The sequence below is a fragment of the Aotus nancymaae genome, unplaced genomic scaffold (assembly GCF_030222135.1).
Source record: "Aotus nancymaae isolate 86718 unplaced genomic scaffold, 86718_ANA_hifiasm-v0.15.2.pri h1tg000057l, whole genome shotgun sequence".
In the NCBI taxonomy this organism is placed as follows: domain Eukaryota; kingdom Metazoa; phylum Chordata; class Mammalia; order Primates; family Aotidae; genus Aotus; species Aotus nancymaae.
Genome location: NW_026988471.1, coordinates 35314397 through 35339220, shown reverse-complemented (window position 1 = coordinate 35339220; position 24824 = coordinate 35314397). Strand labels below are relative to the sequence as shown.

The 24824-nt window shown below is 38.3% G+C and overlaps 1 protein-coding gene across 1 annotated transcript in view; it reads right to left on the bottom strand.

Moving 5' to 3' along the window:
* The window catches only part of CRIM1 (cysteine rich transmembrane BMP regulator 1), a 193560-nt gene that overhangs the window by 40350 nt on the left and 128386 nt on the right, over positions 1 to 24824 (bottom strand). Inside the window, exon 8 of the mRNA XM_012475341.3 lies at positions 5448 to 5576. Within this exon, the coding sequence (XP_012330764.2) occupies positions 5448 to 5576 (129 nt within the window). The remainder of the gene's footprint in view (positions 1 to 5447; positions 5577 to 24824) is intronic.

The window sequence follows — 24824 nt, the reverse complement described above, 5'->3', positions numbered from 1 at the left end:
CTACAGTGAATAGGTGAAATGGGTCCATGTTTTACATAAATATTTCAAGAGAGCATCTTTTGGGACTCTTAGTCGGCAATATTTGCATATTTAATTTGCTATCTTTTAAAAAGGAAAATGTGATTTATGGTATAATTTTCTACTCTGTCATTATCATAAACCTTTTATTACACATATAAATATAACCTCGTGGGCCTGTATTACACTGTAAAGCAACTGATTACTAATTTGCATCCTTAAAAGAGAAATTCTAAATGGTTCATTTAGAAATTTCTAATTATATGACTTGAAAGGTCATAATTTTTCATTCCCCATTATTAAGGGAATCGTGAAGGAAGAAGACTTTATTAGCCATGTTTCTTTCTCTAAACACAGAGATCTAAATTGTGAACCCATTTTTCTGTCACAAGGATTTTTAGGTCATGACAACAAATGGATTATGTTGGGAAGTAGATGAATTAAAAACATCCTGAAGACTTCCCAGAGTCAACATCTCTTGGGATTAAATTCCTTGAAACTTTGGAGTCTGAGCAGCTTGGTGCCTTTATTTTCTGGTCCTGCAATAAAGTAGCAGTTTTTCCATAGACCTTGATCAAGAATGTGCTTCATCTTTAAAGAAAACGTTGTGTCTCCACTGAAGTTTAAACATCTTTAAAGAAAACTGTTGTGTCTCCATTCATGTTTAAACAATGTGATAAAAACTAGTCCGTAATCTACCACTGCTTTGCAATGGAAGGGAATTTCAAACAAAGGTTGATACATTTAAATAAAAATACAGGACATTCATTAGAAGGAGACTAGCTCTGCCTCCTAGCAGTGGGAAGCTCTAGTGCTGCCCTGAACTGGGACCACTTTTCTGCCTGCTGCGCTCTGACCCATCTACATTCAGCTTCCCAACAGAGGGAGCTCTAGGGCCGGGCCCTGGATTCCTAAGGCACACTGTATAGGGACTACCATGGTATTTAGTACAGAGTGGGTATTAAATAAATATTTGCTAAATAAATACATCATCAATGTTCTCGTTACCTACTCCTCCACTGTCATCAAGACTGCCATATTATCAGAGAAATGACAGCATGAAAATAATTACTCTGATAGTATTGAAATTTTCCCAAAATACTGGCAGTTGCCAAAACATCTCAAAATACCATCTTCTAGTTCAGAAATAGACAACATTAGAGACTGCTAAATCCACATATGTGAATTATGAAATTTTCTTAAGAGAAATGCATCATCATGGCAAACTTTTAAATAAAGAGCAGATCGATTGCAGCTGGCTCGAACTTGTAATCCCAGCACTTTGGGAAGCCGAGGTGGGAGAACTGCTTGAGGCCAGGAGTTTGAGACTAGCCTGTGCAACATAGTGAGACCCTGCGTCTGCCAAAAAAATAAAACAGCTGGGTGTGGTGGACAGCGCCTGTAATCCCAGCTACTGATTACTAATTTACATCGTTAGAAGAGAAATTCTAAATGGTTCATTTTAGAACCATTTATATAAACAAGAATTAAGGGAGGCTGAGGCAAGAGGATTACTTGAGCTCGGGAGGTCGAGGCTGCAGTGAAAGCTATGATTGTGCCACTGCCTGGGAGACAGAGCAAGAACCTGTGTCTAAAAAATAAACATAAAAACATGAAGGGCAGAACAGAGATTAAAAAAACAGTATTCATAGAAGGGTAGGGGTTTATATGTTTGTTTGTAAAGCTTTAGTACATCACTTGAGGTGACCATGGAGAAAAAGGTGGCTTTATGTTCATAATTTTTCAGCATTATGACTTTACTGTGATCCAAAAATGCTTTCTAATCCATGGGGGGAAGTTACTATTGAAGAGAAAGTGATGAATAACAGCAAAGCACAGGGCCTGTACAGCATGGCCGATCAATAGCAACTATGCAGTAAACACTCTGTTCATCCTGGAAAAAAAGAAACGTTTGCTCCTATGCGCTCCTATGCTCAAAACGTGACACAATTATGGGGGGGGGCATTCATTCTTTATTATCTATAAATACTAAGTAACTCCCATGTAGAACACACTGTGGGTGATGTCCCTTAGACAAGCACGCACACTTCTTTGCTGTAGTACAGCAGGTCCTCAAATAGCAATGGTTTTGTTCAGCGTCACTATGTCATAACTTTAACGAGGGGAACAAAAATCAATTCTCGGCTGGGGCCACTCTCTGTGTGGAGACTGGATGCTCTCTCCATGCTGTGTGGGTTTTCTCTGGCTACTCTCGCATCCCAAAGATGTGCACAGTAGGTGAACTGGGGTGTCTACATGGTCCTAATCCAATTGTGGGGTGTGTGTGTGTGTGTGCGCGCGTGCGCACGCGCCACCCTCAACCCTGGACCGGAATAAGTGAGTTGGAAAATAAATACAAATTCTTATAAAATAAAAATCTGTAAAGCAGGTCTCCTCTTGTACGTATTTCTTCCTAAGTGTGAATGAAATGGAGGTGCACTCAGGCAGCTCCTTTTGAAACGCCAAACAAAACACTAACCTAAAGACAGTGTAAGTATGCATCTTCCTCACAGTCTCAACTTGCCAAATGGCAGCGACATATTGTGACTTCCTTCAAAGGCAGTTGAGGAAAATTGCTTCTTTGAACTTAATGATGAAAGATTTTGTGTGAAGTGACCAAAATCGTAGATAAGCACGAGCAGGTGGCCAAGATTTCGTAACAGCAAAACCCAGGTGCAAGTGGTAGGTGACGTGACTGGACACAATGAGATCTGTATTTTTAGTTTTTAAAAACTCAGAAAAGACATGGATTAATATATATGATCCCATGTTAAGAAAGACGTAGCTTTCTTAATGTAAGAGGCATTAGAAGGATTAAAATATAAACACTTCATGACAATTACCAATTATCTTGGTGTTAAAAAAACAAGGTTGGCCATTTGAGAAAACATAGGCTACCAAGGCAACTCCAGCGAACGTGGCTTTCTAAAGGGAGGTGTAAAAGGCATGTGTGCAACAGGGACTGATCCTTCCCCCAACAGAATCAAGTGCAGGAAGGCAGGACACCCTCAAATGGGTAGAGGCTTACAGGAAATTTAAAGATGGCAATAACTACAAGCTCAACAAGAAGTTTTTTGTTTGTTTGTTTGTTTTTTGAAACAGGGTCTTGCTCTGTCACCCAGGCTGGAGTGCAGTGGCACAGTCACAGCTAACTGCAGCCTCAACTTCCTGAGCTCAAGAGATCTCCCCATTTTAGACTCCTGAGTAGCTGGAACTACAGGCCCTCACTATCATGCCTGGCTAATTTTGTATTTTTTGTAGAGATGGGGTTTTGCCATGTTGCCCAAAGCTGGTTTCAAACTCCTGAAGTCAAGCAATCCATCCACCTTAGCCTCTCAAGTGCTGGGATTACAGGCGTGAGCCACCACGCCTGGCCAACAAGAGTTTTATAAACTGAGTTTTAGCACTAACTACACCATGCAGATAGTGTGATGGTCACATGTAGCTGAGAAAACAGATCAACTTAACTCCTATTTTGTACCTTCTTCTTCAAACATATTTTTACAAAAGTGACAAATGATTAAGGTTAAGTGGAATGTTAAAGCCTTAGATAATTGATAAATCAGAACGTGAACAACTGTCTACATTAAGTCCAAGCCTCTGAGCCATGGTAATTATACTCACAGGCCCACGGAAAAAGGGCTTATTACAGAACCACTATTACATTTGAGAGAGATCGAAGAGAATACAAAGAGATTTAAGAAAATAGGTCAAATGTCAATTCAAAAGAGACAAAGCGTTCTAAAAAGTATACAACTTGACATTCACAACTGAAAATTCTTCAGAAATAATTGTTAAATGTATGATCTGTGACATTTACGCAAATAAACCACTAAGTACCAGGAGCCAGCACAGATTCTGGAAAAACAAGCCAGGCCCCTATAACTTCAGTTCATTTTAAAAACAGGGTTTCCAGCAAAGGAATGCTCTGATGTATTTTGTAATGTATTTTGATTTCAGACAAGATATGGGACAAGTGTTTTTCAAGATTTCTTGTGGAGATATGTGCTGTCAGCTAAATAACTCTACTCAAGGAGTGATTGGCTATGTTCAACATCATTCTGCAGGTCTTTGTCCTTGGTTCTGTGCAGTTTATTTTAATTCAGGGATTTAGATGAGGACATGTAAGTTGTGCTTACTTAATATAAGCTGGGTGGCATAAAGTATAAGATCACATTATCAAGATTCAAAAATAGCCCAACTAGTCAGAAATGGTTTAAAACGATCAGGATAATCTCTTGCTATATTTGGCCAGGTATTTATATCATTTTAAAAAAAATTAAACGTTCTATTACAGAACAGATAAGAACCACCTAACAGCAGGTGATGTAAAAAAAAGTTCCTAGTGTTTTTAGGTACTTATAACCTCAATATCAGCCAAACACGTGCAATTCAAGGAGCTAATGCAAACTTAGGCCACATAGTAGCATTGCACTCTGCAGACCAAATTCTGGAGTACCTTTTTCTTTTTGAGACAGTGTCTTGTGCTGTCGCCCAGGCTCGAGTGCAGTAATGCAATCTCAGCTCACTGCAATCTTCGCCCCACCCGCCCGCAGGCTCAAGTGATTCTCCCACCTCAGCCTCCTGAGTAGCTGGGATGACAGGCACACACCACCATACCCAGCTATTTTTTTGTATTTTTGGTAGAGATGGGGATCTCGCCATGTTGCCAGGCTGGTCTTGAACTCCTGAGCTCCAGTGATCCGCCAGCCTTGGCCTCCCAAAGTGCTGAATTTACAGGTGTGAGCCACTGTGCCTGGTCACTCTGGAGTATCTTGATTGCGGGCCATGTTTTATGTAAGGACAATGACATCTTGTGTGTCAAAGGATGGAAAAGATCCAGAAAGTTCTAGAAACTGTCACCTAAGGAATGGCCAAAGGGAATGAGAGTGTTTATTCTGGTAGAATTAGGGGAATTCAAAATGTGTGTGTGTGTGTGTGTGTATATTATTTTATTTTTTTTCTGGAAGAAATGCAATATACTCTATCTAGTTTTAGAGGCAGGGCCTGGACATGATTAGAATCTACATGGAGGCAGAGCTGGGGTCAACAAAGTTAAGCACAGTCAAAGGATTATGGCTGTCATATGCAGAATGTGACACTGTATGTGTGGGTGACCTCTGTGTCACTGGATGACCTCGGCAAGTGTACTAAAGGGAGAGCCTTCTCGGGGGCTAGAAGGATGCACTCTGGGTTGCACTCCTGATGCAACTGCACATCAAGGAAACAGAGACAAAAGCCACAATAAAGAAGCAGTTCTTTTCTCCCAAACGACTATGTATTTGTGTTAAAAATAACTTTTTTCCCCCTTTTTTCAGGTTGTTGAGAGAATGTCTGAACAGGAGTGAAAAAGATATTCAATCACATAATATGCTTTGACAGTATCATATTAGGCCTCAGAAAAAACATACAGTCTCCTGTCTACTCACTGTTTATGCACTGACAGGTCCGACAACCATTGTGATCACGTTTGAAACCATTAATGCAGTCCTTCCCTGTCAGAGTGCAGTTTGACAACTCCCCACATACAGGTGGATCAATTGTGATGATGGTTGGTTCTAATAATAAAAAGATAAAAAAAGATCAATGAAACATATGATTACCTCCTAGATGCTATTCAATTTTTGAAATCCCACACCATAATGTTACAAAAATCTAATCAACAATTGTCATCAAATCCCACACTTTTATGCTTTAGTAATATCTTTAACCCCTGAAACAGATATATTTGTATTCAGATTTTTGAAAATGTGAACACTCTACTTCTTTGTGTTTGAGCAATTCATGCAGTTTTTGGTACCTCCACACAATTCTTCTCTGATGGTCACAGCTACTGGAAGCAGACGAGAGAGGTTAAAATGAACTCCATTTAAATTGTTAACTGCTCTTCCATTTCTTTCTGATGTTTTCTGAGTTTATTTTTTATAATAATCAGGACACAGCTGTCAACTATCAATTATCTCACTCATTCTGTAATACTTCTGAACTCTGTTACCATTTTTTTTCCAATTAATAAATCAGTTTTTGAAGCTAGTTTAAAACACCTGGATTTCTTTTATCTTTTATGTGACACTCCCTCACTTATGATAGATGTTATGACAGATAACTACACACTTATCCTCAGGGCCCAGAGACTTGTGAGAGTGGCAGAGGGAGATACAAGTGTTCAGGAGAAAGAGCGAGCAGCCATGCTGGGAAGAAGAGCACAAAACAAAGCAAGACCAGAGGAGACGCTTTACCTTACCTGCCATATTGATAAAGACTTGCTTTATCAATATGAAACAGTAACTACATATACTTACATAAGGCATATTTTGTGTTTATATGAGGTTTAAAGTGCTGTTCACAAATACCTTCCAGCTTCACCACATTCCAGTGAGGTGGGTGCCATTATTATCCTCTCTTTACAGATGAGGAAATCTAGCACACTGACTTGCCCATGGTTACAGCATTAGTTTGTGGGGGACCCAAGACTGAAACCCAGGCAGTCTGACTCCAATCACACTCTCAGCTTCTGTGTAACACAAAATCTGTGTTAACAGTACCTGTTTCTTAATGTATCAATAAGAGACAGTTTACATAATGCTAGGTTGTGAGGATGGTGTTGCCAAAGGGAACAGAAACACTGACATATTTATGGAACATCTTCTCAACCAAAACACACTAACATCTTCAAAGTAAGCTGTTGCTCACAATATCTTTATGAAAGAGCTAAGTACAGAAAATCTCTATCTACATTTTCACAGATGGAAAATATGAGGTGCAGAGAGGGTAACTGGCTTATCTAAGTTTACATAGCAACCCAGTAGCAGGCTGGGAATAGAACAGAACAGAGGTTCCTAATCTCCTGTCCAACACTCTATCCATTAGTCCACACTGTCTTCTCAAGTTTCATCTCCTGTTACCAGGAAAGAGATCAAAATAAGTGTTTTAGCTGCCACCGCTAAGATCAAGAGTTCTAAATTTTTATCCATCTTCTAAAAGGGAACAGTGATTCAGTTCTTCACAGGTAGCAGGCAATGACTTATTAAAGAGATGCTTAGATCAGCATTTTCCCAGTAAAAATATGTATGAAGTGAATATAGCACATTCTCTATTTTTATTACAACATACGGTTTGAACAGCATCTTACTGAAATTTTTATATAAACTTTTCACTGCTATAGTTTCTAATTTCCTTCAATAACCAAGGTATTCTTTCTGACAGGTAACTGTAAACATCAAAAAGTAACTGAAGTTTAGTTGTTTTAAGATACCTGAATTAGATACAGTACTGCTGCTCCCCTCCACTGCCTTAAAATTTACTACAAACATCTTTAGTTTTCAAACTTATTAGTCTTTCTTTTATCACTTACTTTTACTAGCTATCCAAAACAATGATTCAGTTCCAGTCTTCAGCTCAAGACTGCCAATGTTTTGTCACAATTATGCTAACCACGAATGTAAGAGAGAGTAAGACATGTATCGGGTTTAAGTAAACCTACCACAGGCTATCCCAGTGAGGAAGGACTTGTATGTTCTAGAGTGATTAGGGCAAAGATGAGGGATGAATTCTGAACTCTGTGCGCACTGCTTTTACAGACAGCTTATAGGTAAAGAAATGTCTTAAGCACATCTACACATACCAAAATCTTCTATTCTTTACTGACATTTAAGATGTGAAATTTATGAGAAAATTTTGCCTTCAGAAAATATACTATGGAAAATCATATGTTGAAAAATGCATAATCATCATAGAGTTGTACGGAATTTTAACAGCAGTGGATTTTAGGGATTTGCTTAGAGAATCCACTGTCCAACTTTTAGAAAGATGACCTTCTACTTCTAAATGATATTTGCTCTCAATAGTGATATATGTGCTGTGTTTTTTTTTGTGTGTGTATATATTATGATTAAAGGAACAAATAGACTGGGTTGTCTGAGGATCAGAACCACAACACTGACTTGGGCAGCCCCATATCAGTCACAGAAGCCAATCTATTCAAACGGCTTTAACAGTTAGGTAGACAGTCACAGATGTACATCTAACGTACATTTCTTCAGGAGAGGAAATATGTTCAATAAGTTTTCCTAAAATATTCAGCATAACAGGTTTTGTTCACTTGAACAGATACAAATGCATAAAAGGGCTGTTCAGTATGTCCTGGTCCTACAATATGTGTGTTAAATATTTCAGGTAAAACAAGTCCTGTGGGATACCTTCCAAGCCTCAATGCTATAGCATGCAAAAAGCAAAAAATCACTTTGTACCTCTAAAATTAGTATTTTCCCACTCACTTATGACCTATATTAGATGAAAGAAACTGGGAAGGATAGTCATTTCAAATTTTTACACCCCTCAATATTTAACATTAAACACAGAAAAAATCCAACAAAATCTTTTATTCATGACAACTTTTAATTTACTTTGGAACTATTCAATTTCTGCTTGATAGATTAGGCTGAACACAATAGTCACTGCAATATGTTAAACATAGCTAGAAGTCTAGGTTTTCTTAAAAAGACATTTAAACGCTTGGCATCTCATTTTATTGCATTTAAAAAATACAACTCATTTTCCTACTCAGATACAAACTGGAACAAATTTTAAAGGTTTTTTCTGGGTGGCAACGCATGTTTCTTGAGTCCTTAATGGTAATATCCTATGTCATTGGAGTAACCGCTGAGTTGTAATAAACACATTTGTAGGCAACTAGTTGTCTCCTGACGTTTCTACTGAAGTCATACATTATATTCTATGCCTTTCGTCATTCTCCCAACATTTGAGTGCTTGGTTTCCTATCATGTGAGGCTGTATCTAGAGAGTTAGATTTCTGTGAGAACAACATTACAACAAAAACATGACCTGTAAGTACACAGACTATCTACCTATTAATAAATTATCTAGAAAAAAATCTCATATTACTGTTAAAGATGCCTGAGAGTTTGCTTCCAGTCCAATATATTAATATATAATCTCAGAATTGCTCCTATTACTAATGTCAGGGAAATTTTTTGAGAAAGAAGTGTCATGAGACAACTGAGATTCAATTTCTTATGCTAAATAATTAACTCCAAAGTGAGAAGTATCTGACACCATCCTGAATTAAAGCATTTCGAATCAATATTATATTTATAGTTCTTAAAGAATAATGACCAAGAGCTGGTCAGGTTCTTAACATAGCTTTTAGCCAAGAGTGTTCTTGGTAGGAGAAGGGGTGATTTTAAACAATCTGGAATCATGATATCTCACTATGACTGTTTCTCAACCAAAAAAATAAAAAAGCTTGTGGGAGTGTTGGCAAAGTATGTGAAATGTACATTCTGCTTGTCTAAAAGTTAGAGCATCCTAAAATTTGTTCATCAGGAATGGTTGTTATCCCATACTTTAGTCTATGCAACAGTGCTTTGAATATGGAAAATATCTGTCAGGTCTTGGGTCTGCAGACTAGAAGATTCTCATTTAAATCCTACATTTCTGTGCTCCTATATTACATGGGGTATGGCACTGAAATTGTGTGTCAGAGAGTACATGCCTTTCTAGAAGGATGATGGTGGTCCCCCATCTTTGGTGTGTTTGGTAAACAGAGTTCAGTTGAACAGAGGTCCTGCTAAGATTTCTGGAGGCACTGATGCATCCCTGCACATGCCTTTCTAGAAGGATGACGGTGGTCCCCTATCTTTAGTGTGTTTGGTAAACAGAGTTTGGTTGAACAGAGGTCCTGCTAAGATTTCTGGAGGCACTGATGCATCCCTGTACATGATACTTGTTGCTTGGAGCAAAGAAAACTGTGTCCCTTAAACTGGCTGTGGAAAGATGTGTTAGTAGGCCTCTTTCAGAGGAGAGAAATGGTTTTAGATCTCCTCACTTAGGAGAATGAGGAAATGCTTGCTAAAGGTGGGGTTTGGGAGAGGGGAAATTCAGTGAAGTACTGTTTATGGGATCACCCTGAAATTCTATCTCATTTTGTTTTGAATGAGCTAAGGAATTAAAGAAATACCTTAATGTCCTCCAAAGGAAGAAGGCTTGAAACAGCAGGAATTCACTGTCTTTGGCTACAACTATTTCTAAAGGAAACCCTCGAACAGCTTCCTTGTGGAGAAGAAACCTAGAAATAGTTTGAGCCTAGAAGCAATAAAGAACATAAATGGGTGTTTGTTATGTCTAATGGTTTGCTGTTTCCTACTCAGCATCTGAGTGGGAACCATTAATCTCCTCAACCTGCTATTTTCTTGAACAATTTTTAGAGACTCTCCAAGCACCTTACACTGTCCAGAAGAGCTACTTTTAAAAGAACCCTTGGGATTGTGTTAGGAGTGCAGATACTCAGCCACCAATTCTGATTCGAAGTCTTAGATAACATTTTGAAAGAACATATCTTACAACATACAATAACATAAACAAACACATACTGATTCTTTATTTTACATTTATTTAAAATGTAGGGTTATTTCTTTCATATCCTAAAAAGCCTAACAGATGCCTTGTCAGTAAAAGTATTTCCAGGAAAATGTTAGTTATTTTTTACAAATTATAGAGAGCTTCAGACACTAAGTTATTGAAAAACACCATCAGTAGTTTATATTTATGGTCACCTATTTCCTAGGAGCAATTTTATCTACTTAATGGGGAAATTAAGCTACTGGGATCACATTTAATTTGATGAAAAATATAAAGTTAAAATGAAAATCATGAATCTAACTCAAAGGCCATGGTGCTAGACCATAAATATATGTTCGGTTATTTGGCTGTTATATAAATGTTTAAGCAAATGTAAGCTCTCTACTTTCTTGCCTTTTGTTATTTTATTTTATGAGAAATTCACCAAAAAGTGGCCAAGGAAGTAAGAAGCTGAAACTCAACCTTTTAAGATGCTGGTATAATGTTTTTAGATCAGTCTTATCCTCACATCATACAGTTCAACAACTCTGGGAGAACAATAAAATGAACATATTTTGACCTTCAGTTATTTTTAAAATGTATAGTGATTATATAAATTCACTTCTGAAACAATATAATCACTGGTTTTTATACTTCAGGTACATGTAGCTTAAATGACAATAGATGCTTTTAACTTGCTGTCTAATCTGTATTACTCCACTGAACTTCTGGTTTTGAATTAATCCTTACAAGGTTCTTAGATTACTATGAGCTGGTTCTCTCTCATAAATAATGTTAATTATCTCCATTAAGAACTACATGAAGCACTCTTTCTGATTAGCAGCCCTGGGAAAGCTGGCAGCCAATTAGTAGCTCTTGCGTATGGGTGGGTGACTCTGTAAATGTACAACTGTGGAAGGCATAGAGAGCCATCCCTGTTGGGTCTGTGTGTAGCACTGTCTTGTGAGGGGGGTAATTAACTCTGTTTTCACATTCTGATTGTCTCTAGGACTGCCGCCTCACCGTGCTGTCCCCTCTGGTGAGCTACAGGCCTGGCTATGGAGAGCAGCTGTCTGCCAGCACCCTTCATGCCTATGCATTCATACGAACACACACCCACACACTAAGAAAAGTCTTTCTGGAAAAAGCTCTTTATAGGCAAATTTCTAGAAAAGTGTTTTTTTTCTTTTTCTTTTCTTTTTTTTTTTTTTTTGAGATTAGGTCTCACTACATTGCCCAGGCTGGTCTCAAACTCCTAACCTCAAGCAATATTCCTACCTCAGCCTCCCAAAGTGCTGGGGTTACACAAAAAGTACTTTCTAAAGACAGATACATTCTTACATTTCTTCATTAAGTGAAAAAAAATTCAAGTAGAAGTAATAAGATAAATGAAGCTAACAATACCAATCTGTCTCTTCTTTCTCTTATTTCCTCTTCTTTTGGGCTTTAATAATGCTTTGCATATTTTACATAGCTCTTCTCTGTAAATTCCCAAGCCTGCTTATTTGATTATGAGAGACAAAAATGAACAATTACGCTTCCTTTTCAGACTTAATTCAGGCACTCTTTCTTAAGGTAGTTTTATTTCTTTATTTTGGGTAGGGATTGGGGGGTTGGAGAGGGCTGAACTTGGCTAAGCAATGTGAATATCCAATGAGTAGGAAAATTCCAAAATGTCACTGACTTTACATGGCAGTTCAATGGCTAAATATATCAGGTCTCCTATCCGGAGCCATAAAACTGGAGATAAGGCTGGCCAAGACAGCATCAAAGCTGCTCTGTTTTGCTGTATTTTCATATGTCATTCTGTTATCACAGATGCTTTTCAAATGTGACCTGTAACTGGTCAGAACACCTTTCACATAAATCACCAAATTGTCAACACAACTGCATCTTGGGAAGAGAAGTACAGTGAAGATGAAATTTTCCCAAATGAAGCTAGAGGGAAAACTCTACTAACACAGACAACAAGAAAAAAATAATTGAAGATATAAAAATTCCCTAATCTGGAAGTGGGAATTTTTGTGGCATATGAATGTGTACTCAAGAAAGTCTCATTAAGTCATGGAAAAAAGTCTCTTACAGTTGGAGTTTTCAAATTCTTTTAGCTGTTACACATTTGGTTATCCTTTATTCCTTTGTACATTTCTCATAACAACACCTACATCCTTGTAATTTCTGAAGGACTTATCTCACAGCAGTTTATTTTAAAATGAATAGTGTGCAAATAATCCCAAGATTTGTATTATTTTGTGATCAGAAAGAGAAGCAATCATATATTTATTTTAGACCTATGTATTAATTTTGCATGCTTTTCCTGAAGAATCTTGGCTGTTAGACATATTAATATTTTTCTTCCTTTATCAATCTCATATTTAATAGGAAAATACGGTAGTATGATTATGAGATTATTAAAAGACCACGAAAGACAAATTAAAAAAAAATTTTTTTTTTATAGAGTGGGGTGTCTTTTTCCAGGAATCCAGCTTGAGACAGCTCACAAAATTATCACTGGATTCTAAGAATCTAGATCTTTTATACTTGTCTTACATTTTATTCTTATTCTTTTTATTGCTAATGTTCACAGGAATTATATTTTGGTAGCCTTTAACTAGAAATAATGTGTTATATTAATAGGTATGTGTGTTGTGTGTGTGTGTGTACATTTTAGTAGCTATTTGCAACTTGGAGGGTGGGTCAGGGGGTCAGAGTTTTGGTAATTTGAACCTAGACTTCTGAGAAATGACTGAAAACCAGGGACGAAGGGTCTGCACGTCAGGGACAGTACTTCATTCGGTTTATAACCTCAGCACCTAGTACAGTTTGGTCTACAGAATTGCTCAATGAATGAACAAAAAGGGAGGAAAAAAAGACATCTAAGCACCTAAAGTTAGTGTACATTATTTGGCAACGAAGAGTTCCCACTCAAAATTGTCCCTAAGAGGCTGCATCTCTAATTTTCTAACTTTTAGAGGATTAGACAGTAAGTTCCTTAGGGTCCACGTCACTGGGGCAGTCTTCTGCACATAGAAGGTACACAATAAATGAGCTCCACTGAAGCATAGAGCCAGATCTGAAGGCTACTGTAAACCTGACACACTTAATAACAGTGAAAATGGAGTGCAAATCCCCAAATCCAAGCCATCCAAAATGAGATTACTCAGTAATGACACTCAGTTTTCTGAGATGGGTTAAAATATGATCTATATATTTGCGTTAAGAAGGTACAAAAGTACACAAAACATTATAGAAGGCCTCCCATCAAAATTCTGACATCCCAAATTTTAATTATCTGGAGAATTCACTTTTGGAACTACCCTACTCCTTGATGATGCCAAACGAAAAAGTGTTATTAAAATAATCCTGAAAACAGCTAGGCACTTATTCACCTCAGGCGCTCAGCTTCTACTTCATGAAGTACAAGCACTTTTGCCGACTGCTCAGCAAGCTGACAACTAGATTAATTACAGACTGACAAGAATCAGAGAAAGAAAAGGAAGCGTGCAGACCAGAATGCACAAGTGCTGGTGATGGTATCCTGGTGCCTGGCAGACTGATGGAGGCTGAGCAGCTCATTTACTCAGTGGGGACTTAAGTGCCAAAGTTAGGGCCTGGGGCCTCGAATCTGGATGGATGTGAACAAGAATGGGCAGAGGTCAAGCCTGAGAGGATGGGAGAGTGGGCTGGGCTCTTGGGTTGAGTAACGTCCCTAGGTGGGAGGATGCAGGAAAGAACAAGTGGAAGCAGAAAACAGATCCAGCTCTCCCAGAAGTCAAACAGCAATGTCAAAATTCCACTTAGAGGCTCATGAGAAGAACTTGGGATCAAAGGCTAGGCCACAGAGGTCAGAATAACAGTAACTGGGTCTCAGTAATGGGGATGGAGCCAGGAGTGACAGTGGCTTTTGAATTTAAGTCACAATGATCAAGCCCTTTGATATTCCTCATCTTATTTCCTAATCCCCTGTCTTCTCACGATGGCAGTCTGCCGGGAAGTAATGCCAAGGTCATGAATTTGTAGCAGAAAACCTAGCTTGAGTCCCTGCTCTCTCATTATCCAATATGCTATGATGGACCTCTCTGGGCTTCTAGAAAATGGGAATACTCATTATTTCTACTTCACAATATTCCTATATGGCTCAAACAAGATTGTCAAGAAAAGACTATTCTCTACACTGTAGGGGGGTGACATAAACATTACTTGTTGTAATTATTGATGTCATGCAGATCCTGTCTGCTCAGAGCTATAACTGGTCTCAGGTAAGGGCTAATTAATGAATTATTAGCCCTTTCACAGGCCTCAAATGCTCAGCTGATAAATGGTATGACAATTGGTTTGGCATTCTGAACTCTGCCTATTGTAACTTAAGCAGCATTTTCTATCTCCACTGATAACATGAAAAGCATCTGAGATGTGGTTGGGCCTGTGCTGTCTTTTCATATGGTCTGGTAAGCTCTGGAGCTTGTTAGTGACCAGCCAGTGGTGCCTTTCACATTTGCTGAGTAGCAGTCTGTTATCATTGTTCTACACTTTGACTATGTCTATGATGTCTCCAAGAGAACAGAAATCTCTTAGTAATCAGCTAATCCAATATGGGTTGAAATAATGATTCTGTGTGCCTGGCTGACCCTGTTCTTCCTCTCTCATGATGGGGGTGTTGCTAGATCTTTAGGGACAAGGGCAAATTCATCAGAGTATCATTTATACTACTTTTTATCTTTGCCAGTGTTTCTGCCATTCTCAAGTTGAAAGATACAGAAGATCTACCTCTAAAAACTGTCTTTAATGAGCAAATCTCAGTGTTAGGAAGTCAGGGATCTCAAACATATGTCAACAATAAGACAAAAGTTCAACCACTACTTTATAACAGTAAGGGTAGGGGCCTCTCATGGAATGAGTCGTGTTCTTAGCATCTCTGTCACAGGACTGTGGAGCACCCCCTGTGGAATTCGTCTGACATAAAATCTCCATGGAATCTTTTAAAAACTTGATTCCCAGAAAGGATGAGAGATTTATGGCTTTGGAAAGATCTGAGCTTGCTGACCCTCTCAGTATGCAAGGCCCGAGGCCATCCCAAGTGGATAGCTTATTATCTCCAAACATATTACGGCTTCCCTAACAAATAGAGACTCCCTGAATTGTTTAAAAGTGAGCTGCCGCGCAGGGCAATAGCTGTCCAATTAAAGTGAGAAAGAACATGATCTCCTGTCTTTCTAATGATAGGCAAACTAAGGAAGTTCAACCATCGTGTAAGGCACAGGCAAATAGTAGGTACTGAATATACATGAAGAGGCATATAAATATATCACATTAGATTACAAAACAGATCCAAGACAGTTTCAAATTATATCATAAATGAATACTTTTTTAAATTAAGGAAATGGGGATCCAGGTAAATTTTAGCTAGAAAAGAGTAAGTAAGCTGCAGGCAGGGATGAGGTAAGCACACAGAATGCATGCTTTGAGTTCTGGTGCTGGTCGGGTAGTGGCTTGCAAATCAACTGCTCCAGCAGCCAATGTGAAAGCTACAAGATTCGCAGGGTCCACAAGGATCAAGTATTTGTCCTTAGGATCTTGAGGATTCTTAGCTGTGTTTTACTATGCTGCTGCAAAGTAAGAGCCAGAGCCTTGGATTGCACCTGTTTATTGGCAGCTACCATTAAATTCTGTGATCTCAAATGGTCCATATACCTGAACTGGGCTGTGTTTCAAACAAACCGGATACATCCAGCTAATCTCTCAGATGCGAAAGTTAAACTCCACTGAGGTGTAAAGAGGTATTCTGTAGATATAAATGGTAAATAAAATTTGGTTCAACTGCTAATCAACTTAAACTCAAAATATTATAAAACAAAATGCATGTTTTCTGGCAAATTTCAAAAACATGTTAAATGTCCAGTATTGCCCATCCCACGCCAAATTTAGATGAAATTGATGGTATGATTCCTGGACCAAGATCTGGCACTGCTGAGTCCCCTGGAAACAGATTTCCCAATTTGCACTCTGGGAGCTGATGCAGGGAATTATTTGGGAGTCTCAAATTAAGACGCTGATAGGTGGGTATGATGCTGCTCCTGCCACCTCATCAGCCACCTGTGATGGGGAGACCCACACATAGACAAGAAATGTTCTTTAACGGATAGTTCCCTTCTTTCAATTTGTCCTACAACTTTAAAACAGCATTGCAACAGACATTTTATATGCTTGTGTGACACTGTATCTTCAATAATCAGATAGCTGTAACACAGAAAATAGTTCTAACAGGGGCTTTAACAGTGACTCACTGGATTTTTCACATCTTCAATGCTAACCCTCATATATTAAGCAATATGAAATCATTTTGGTTTTGATACACTTAAGACTATACTAGGAAACAGTCTGATATAATTAGAAGTGGAATTCGATAACTAAAATACTAAAAATAAATTATATTAGAATCACCACCTATTTTAAGCTGTTTCTATAGGCAAATTATTTTAGTCTAATTTATTTGAAAATATGTTGGACTAGAGCACCTGCAATGTCAGAAAAATGCTGTAATACAGTATATGACCATTTTAATGTATGCTTCCAGTCCCTAGAAGTCATAAATGTAGCAGGTGAATTGATTTTTTTTTTATAAACACACCAGGAGTTATACTTACAAATAAGTGTTATTGATAAAAGTACTCACTTTTAGAGGCTATATTCTTATGCCAAAATGCTGTTCATGTTAAAATTCTATTTGAAACCTCTTCATAGTTGCTTTCAGAGCAAATTACTATGTCATAGAAGACAAAGTGCCTTTATTTTACTGTCACTTTTTGCTTCCTCTAAAGAGTTTCACTCAGCTAGACTGGCCACCTTTTTTTTTTCTTTATACCAGACTTCAACATAAATGACTTTGGTTATTTTCTGGAGTCTAATAAATGTTCAAAGTCAAGGGTTTACAAAGCTGAGGATATTCAAAAGATGTGCTATGATCTCTAAAATCAATTTCAAAAGAGAGGCACCAAAAATATTCTGAATGACTACATTCCTGGAGTAAGTGTATATTTTCCCCATATAACTTCTGAAAGGAAAAACACTTCACTTAAATATGTACGTTTTAGCATGTTTAAAAATAATTTTACTATCTGATGGGATCTTGCATTGGGGGAAATAAGCAAACATGCTTCATAGGAAAAGTGCAACCAGGTGCTTTAAATACAGGGGTGTTGAGTCTAATCAATTTCTTGGAACTGGGGCAAACAGTAGAAGGAGATGAAGATGAGGATTTAAAAATAAGATGGTCTAACATAGCCATGTTAGGTAAAATGACATCTTTTGAACACTGGGCAATATGATTACTAATTAAAATACTAAATTCTCCTGCGTAGACAAAAGCTAAAAGGAAACCAATTCTGCTGTTTATCAATGGTTATAGCATATAGAAGACGGAATCTTTTCTTTTTAAAAGTCTGCAAGCCTTTTCTGAAGGGCATGTCTCTTAATAACCTTCATTAACTTCTGTTTGGTTGCCTAAGAGTTGTCTCATCCAAAAAAAGTTTAGCACAGTCTCAAAAGAGATTGTGTTTATTTAAGCTTGTTGGAAAAACATTCCTATCATTTCAAGAATGACTAAATATTTTTCATTCACATAGTTAGCATTCCAGACTATGTTTTCCTGCCTCTGTTGATTAGATGAAAATTAGCAGGCCCAAGTCTGATCTATTAGATGCAATTATTGTCTTAGGAAAATTATGAGACTCCCAGCAATAATACCCTTTTAGGTATGGGAAGTAGACGGCAGAGGAAATAAAGAGCAACTAACCCCCTTGCACGCCACCTCAACAGGGAAGTACTTAACAGCTGAACTCTGTAAACTCAGGGGCAGAGGAATTTCTAATCATGTGTTTCAAAATTAGCTCTCAACAGTTCTGAATATTTAAGGCACTAATCAGTTTGGTCATCTAGCAAAGTATAAGACCAACCTTCAATTTTATTTGTAAAACTTTGTTCAGCACGGCATTCTCACCAAAATCAAGTACAAAGTGCAAGGCATTACTGGTACAAGCAAAGACATGCTGGACTTGGAGAACAAGCAGCAAAACCTCCAGCTTTTATAAGCAAGAATAACCATTTCTTCTCTATTAATCTACTTCCACAACATTTATTTCTACACCTGTTTAACCATTAATGTAACTGGTGGATCTAACATGTAAAGAAAACCATTCATATAAGGTATGTATTTCTGTATAGTTGTGAAAAAGTCATAAAATCTTGAAAGTGATATATTAAGGCTGGATATGAATGTCTTTTACATTCATTTTACCTATATTCTGGTTTTATTTAAAATATCTAAAGATAAATAGATAAAATATCTAAATATCTAAAGATAATTTAAATAATCAGAGAAAAATCAAAATACAATAATATTCATCATTGAAAAATTTCTGATGTTTACGTTAAAGACCTAGGTTCACAAATGGTCAGTTGCTACACATTTGTAACCCAACATATGGCCTTATTTGGACAAGCAAAAAATAGACTGTGCTATATTTTAATTTCCATTTATGGAACTAGTTTCCAGGACGTTTAGAGTTAAAGGATAAAACACATGCCTAACAGTCTTTAGGCTATTACGAATATTTTATTATTCTTGGCTTACTAATAATAGCATAGTATATGGCGCTGAAGCAATACCACCCATAAACTGAGTTTTGATCCCTGTTATGTACCAGAATGTTAATAACATGTGACCCTATGGCATCTTTGACTTCACTGCCTCTTGGGGTCAGCCAAACTATGTTTGACTCCTTGCCACAAAAGCAGTAGCTTAATCATTTGAGATACTGTTCAGTGAGGAAGCATTATGGGCAGGGCTGGAAACATTTTTTCTTGTTTCAAAGAATTCCCACCCAGATATGTGCCTGGTACAGACCTTTCTGGCAGCCCAGTGGAAATCTCATTAGAAGGGCAGCTTGATTTAAGCTATATCATCAGCCTTCAGGGAAAGAATATAGTGCTTCTATAAATTTGGGATTGATGAAGATGACAACAGTATATTTGATAGCTCACAGAATTCCAGCCTTTTAGAGGAGCGCAGCTTGCAATAGTGGGTGAACTGAGACTGAAGTGGCTTACTAAATCCACAAAGGTCAAGACATGCCTGACACCCAATCTTCAACACCATCCCAAGTAGGACCCAGGATTCCCTAAGTATGAGATCCAAGAAAGCCATGTGGCAGGAAAAAAGACAGTTGATTTTTTGGTTCAACCACATTCCATCCTAAACCCAGAGTTAGAAAGCATCCATGCACAGACAATCTCTTATTCCTCTATTCTCTTCTTCAAGAGTTCATTAAGGCCAGGTTAGCAGAATTATTAGGCCTGAAACTCAGCTGAATATCTGATAATATGTCTACAAATAACAGTTTTAACTTTTTATTATACAGAAAACTTAAAAAATACTGAATAATATGATGGACTCTTTATACCTCTCATCCAGCTTTAACAATCAACAAATAACTCTTTGACTTCCTGTCTGAGATAGAGCATGGATTTTGCTTTGTTTTTGGAGACAAAAATAGTAGAAAGGAAACTACTCATTTGCCCAACCACAAGGATGGAATTTATTTACTGGCAACCTGAGTATAATTCTGAATGCTACCTTTTAAAATGTTACCTACGTTGTTCCTAGTTCTTGAAAAGTGATACTCTGGTGTTGGCTTCAAAATCCCTGAGGTCCTCAAAATCATCAGCTCCTCCCTGCAGGAGAAGGTGCACGTAAAAAGGCCTGAAGAACACTCAGGTCACAGTGGCCACCTGGGCAGGGTCCAGACGCAGCCCACGATGAGAGGGCAGATCAGGTCTGACATCAAGACTTCAAAGTCCTCATGCAGCTCTAATCTCTTGCATCAGGTATCACAGCTAAGCTGGCCACACATCTGTCCACATCTCTTGAATTTTTCTTATTGAGTAATCATGCGCATGTTATAGATGTCACGTAGCCAACGCTTCCCTCCCCGATACCTTATCTCACCTTCAGTTACAAAATAGATTTCTAATGGAAACGGCAACCTGTCCTCAGAATCTCTCTGACATTAAGAATCAGCTTTGGCAGCATTTATACTTGGTATTATTGGTGAAAAAAATTAGCAAATTATTCTCAATACCTATGATGATGTAAAAAAAATTATTGTCCGTTTAAGTAACTGAAATGCAGTGGCACCTACACCATGCACAAGGTGTCTTAAAAACAGTACATTAATGTGGCAGTGAGCATTAGCCTTGGAGGGTCTGGGGAAGCCCCACTCAAACTCTGTGATTCTGGACTTTCGGGCTGAACTGGGACAGAACACACCACAGAGTACACATCAGTCTTGGAAGGGAGGCTGTCACTGGTATGTAGCCCAGATCTGAGTGCCCATCAGAAGGGTGAGCTGTCAATGCAGGAGACTAGTCCGACTGGCCTGTAGACCCGTGGGCCCACCTCATGTCACACACTTCCACAACACTCTTAATTAGGTTCTCAAGATGTGTTTTCAATGATAAGCACCCTAACATTATTCTTCCTGCAACTGGTAGATCGGGGGTCCCAATGGCCATCGGCTTTTGAAGGTCTGGTTAAGTTAACTCTATATCAGGATCTGCTCCCTCACTCAACTACAAAGAAGATCTCCAAGAAGGGTCTGGTTGGGACTTCCTGCTCCAGTCTTTCTGCCTCACTTATTTTTCACTTATAATAAAAATTCTGAGCATTTACTTACATATTGGATGTTGTTTTAGGGATTCAAAAGAATATGCCAAATTCCTTCTTTACAGGGGGATGGAGCCTCTTTTAGGGTTGTAGTGCATTGCAGCACAGAGGCAGTGTCCATTCGGGGTCCAGGGTCTGGGTCCTGGGGACACACTGTGCTGTCAGTTATGAGCTGTAAGACCCTGGGCAAGTTACATGGTCTCAGAACTTGGTGTTCTCTGATGGTAAATTGGGATGAGAGTACCATACAGAAGAGATGCTGTAAGGATCTCCAATTAGTTGCTCCTCTTAAAGCACTTAAATGTGACACATAGCAAGTGTTATGAAATGTTAGCCACTGTCATTAATGGTTACAAATAAGAGTGGCCCAATGGTGCCAGATGCAGATGAAGACCTAATTCTGCTGTCCCATCTCTTTTTTATTTTTAGTTTTTAAGGAGATTAAGGTTATGTCTTCTCTGTACTCCCTTCAACTGAAAACTTTATATGCTATTCCACACATTTCCACCCTAGCTCTTTACAAGGGTCAGGAAATGAAAGTAATGAGATCGATAAACAAGAGATGTAGAGAAAAGCCAGCAAAGCAAAATGTGAGAATATAATCCGTTACAGACTGGAAAGGCTTATCTGTGTACCTGAATTGGGTGTTGACAATAACTTGCTAAGAATTCATCATGAGAGTACTTAAGTGCCAATTTAAAAAGCACTTAGGTACTTGTGAATCAAGTTGGCTGTCAAGTAACAACCTAGTCTTTAAGGGCCCCCAGCTTCATGACCCTAGTCCTCCAGGAGTAACCAAGCACATTATCTTGTCATTTGGAAGGTATGTGTCTCCAATAACAACAGCCGCAATAAGGTTCTTCCTCCCTGGAGGTCCTAACACGCCATATTTGGTGATGCTGTTAGTTTACTTAGAATCTAAAACCACAATCCTTGTGGGGGGTCCTTTCATCTAATTTCATACTCTGACTATGTACCTAGAAACTGTAGCGAACAGGGTAAGGGCCAACACTGGTTATGCAACTGTGCACAGAGGAATTTATTTTGTGTATAAACTAGGTAAATACCAGTGTTTCTGGTTTTCCTCTAACTAATTCTGGGTGATTGCTTATTTATTGCACTTTAACACCCTGCACTTTTTCTTATTTCATACAATCCTTTTGCTACTCTGAAATCATTTAAAATTATATTTAAGTATGCTATTGAATGACTGCTGAGAAAAATACCTTCAAATGATTCCAGAGAGTTTCTTGGACCCTATAAGCTAAGCAATAACATCCATTCACCTTGTGTTATTTTTTAAGTTCATTATTGGTAGCCATAAATAACCCTTTAGTATCATTATCATAAGCTGTGCAGTATTTTAATCCTATACTAAAATAATCTGTTCCTATTATTAATACATCCTAAAATGAAAACGTTATCAGAGAGTAAATACATTCATATGAAACTCACTACTCAACTAAGTTAAAAACAGAAACAAAAAAAACAAGATAAATTATTTCTCTGAGAACCAGAAAATGGAATCTTCCGAAAGTTTTGATGAGAGATACATGCCAGAGTATGAAAGAGACACAGAGGAAAAAAGACCAGCAAAACTTTACAGCTGAAATGATAAGGATGATGAGCTCTGTCGAGGTGGAAGGGGCTGCCGGGACCTAGGGATGCATCTCAAAGGCATCTTCCCCCTGAGGTCTTCAAACTGTGGGGAGACCGTAGGTGGCCAATCACATCCAAAATACCTGGAGCAGTTTTCAAAGTGCAAACGACTTCCTCCCTTGCCCCTGCTGACTACCATCACTCCCCAATGGAGCCAAAAGCCAGAGGTGAGTAGAGATGGGTGAGGGCACCAGAAGCAGGGCATGAGTAGGATGGGACGCCCTGTGGGGCAGGGGAAGCAAGCACAAACGGAGCCGAATCTGACAGGCTTCAGTTGATCCTCACTCAGCCACACATGGCAACTACACTTGAGGGAAATGATCTAAATCGCTTTAAACCTGAATGTCTTCATGTCCAAAAATGGGTAATAAAGTCTTCAGCAGTGTGGCTGTGAAGGTTAAATGAAACTGAGTGCAAATGTGATGCACTTACCCCACGATACCTCAATGGGGACATTCCCTTTCTCCTGGTTTAATTTAAAACTCAGCCTAAATAGGTTCTTCAAAGTTAAAGGTTATCTCTTATTTAGCTTTGTGTCCAATGCTGTATCTGAATTCCAGGAGGTTCTCAATTAATTTTTCAATTTAATGGCTCACCAAAACTGTAACTTTTTTCTTAAACAGCAGATGATTAGATTACAACTCTGCAGATGTGGCAGAGACCAAATTCTAAGTGACTATACTAAGATTCACTCCTTACTCAAACATCAATGTGTGCTAAAAAAATGGTAATAAATGAGTTATATATATATATTTACCTGTCACCAACTGCCTGCCTTCTCCACTCATCATGATGGATATGCTGATGAATGCAAAAGGTGGGCACAAAAGGATCTGCCTTCCTTTCATTTACTTCCAAAGGAAAGGCTCTTTTCTTCTTTAACAAGTTTTTAAAGTTTTATTTTGAATTTATGACACAAAATCCATGAGGTTAAAAGGCTAATGTTTACTGGATTATGAATTTATGCTTTTCATTTTCCTTACAGTGTGTCCAAAATATCTGTAATTAAATATTTCAAGTTGACAACAGATTGTTCCTAATTCTTAGGGACAGATATTCTTATCTTAATCTGCTTCAGCAAGGCATCCTTTCCCGTAAAGCCAACTATACAACCATTATACGTAATTCTACATGCTCTTTTTTTTCAGCACTGAAATGCTGTCTTTAGGGGATGGGAGGAGTATATATACATGAAGGGGTGGATGACTCCCACAAAATTGGTTATCTGGAAGCTATAAAGTTTTGGAGTGTGGGAGCTGCTCTCTGAGTACAGTTATGACGAGGGAATCGGTGATGTCAATAGAACTGGAGTCCTCAAGCTTAAACTTTTATATGATTTTTAAGGTCTTTAATAAGTCTAGCCCCTCAGAGGCTGATGAAGCTAGCCAGGCAAACACTAGAGTCTGAGTTTATTAACATTTTGGTGTAAGCAAAAGACTTCTTCGTACTTAAAAGACTTAGTCTATTTAACTGACTTTCTGGAAAGAGCAGTCCATTTTTCAATATCTGTTCTTAGAAATTCTAGAAAGATACATCTTCAACATGGATTGATTTTTGACCCACATTAGTTCATTTTACTATGCAAATGTACTTTTTAATGCTGGATACCCTGGATTAGAAATGTCTGTATAAATGTTCAAACCCTTGTCTGCAGTAACAGACACAGACACAAGATTAAAGACTGAAGATGAGTTAAGTAGCAAGGAATCTTCCCAGGATGGAGGAAATGAGCTGGCTCCTATGCCAATGGCCTGAATAGGAGTTGGGACAGAAAAACTAGTCCAGGATGACTCAGGCTTCCTTCCACTGAACAAGAAGAGAGGTGGCAAATGCAGGTAACTGTGACATAAGTAACAGCACTAGAGGAACTGCAAAGCCACAGCCATTGGGATATCAGAAGTAGAACGCATATTCGGTGATGGCACCAGGCAGTGCAAATTGCCTTCGATGGTTCCAGTCTTTTCGTCTAGTTGCCAGGACCCTTGGGCTTATGGACGCATCACAAGTCAAACATGCTAAGCTTGACTCATCAGTCTCATTTTCAATTTCATTTTGTTAGGCTGACCTT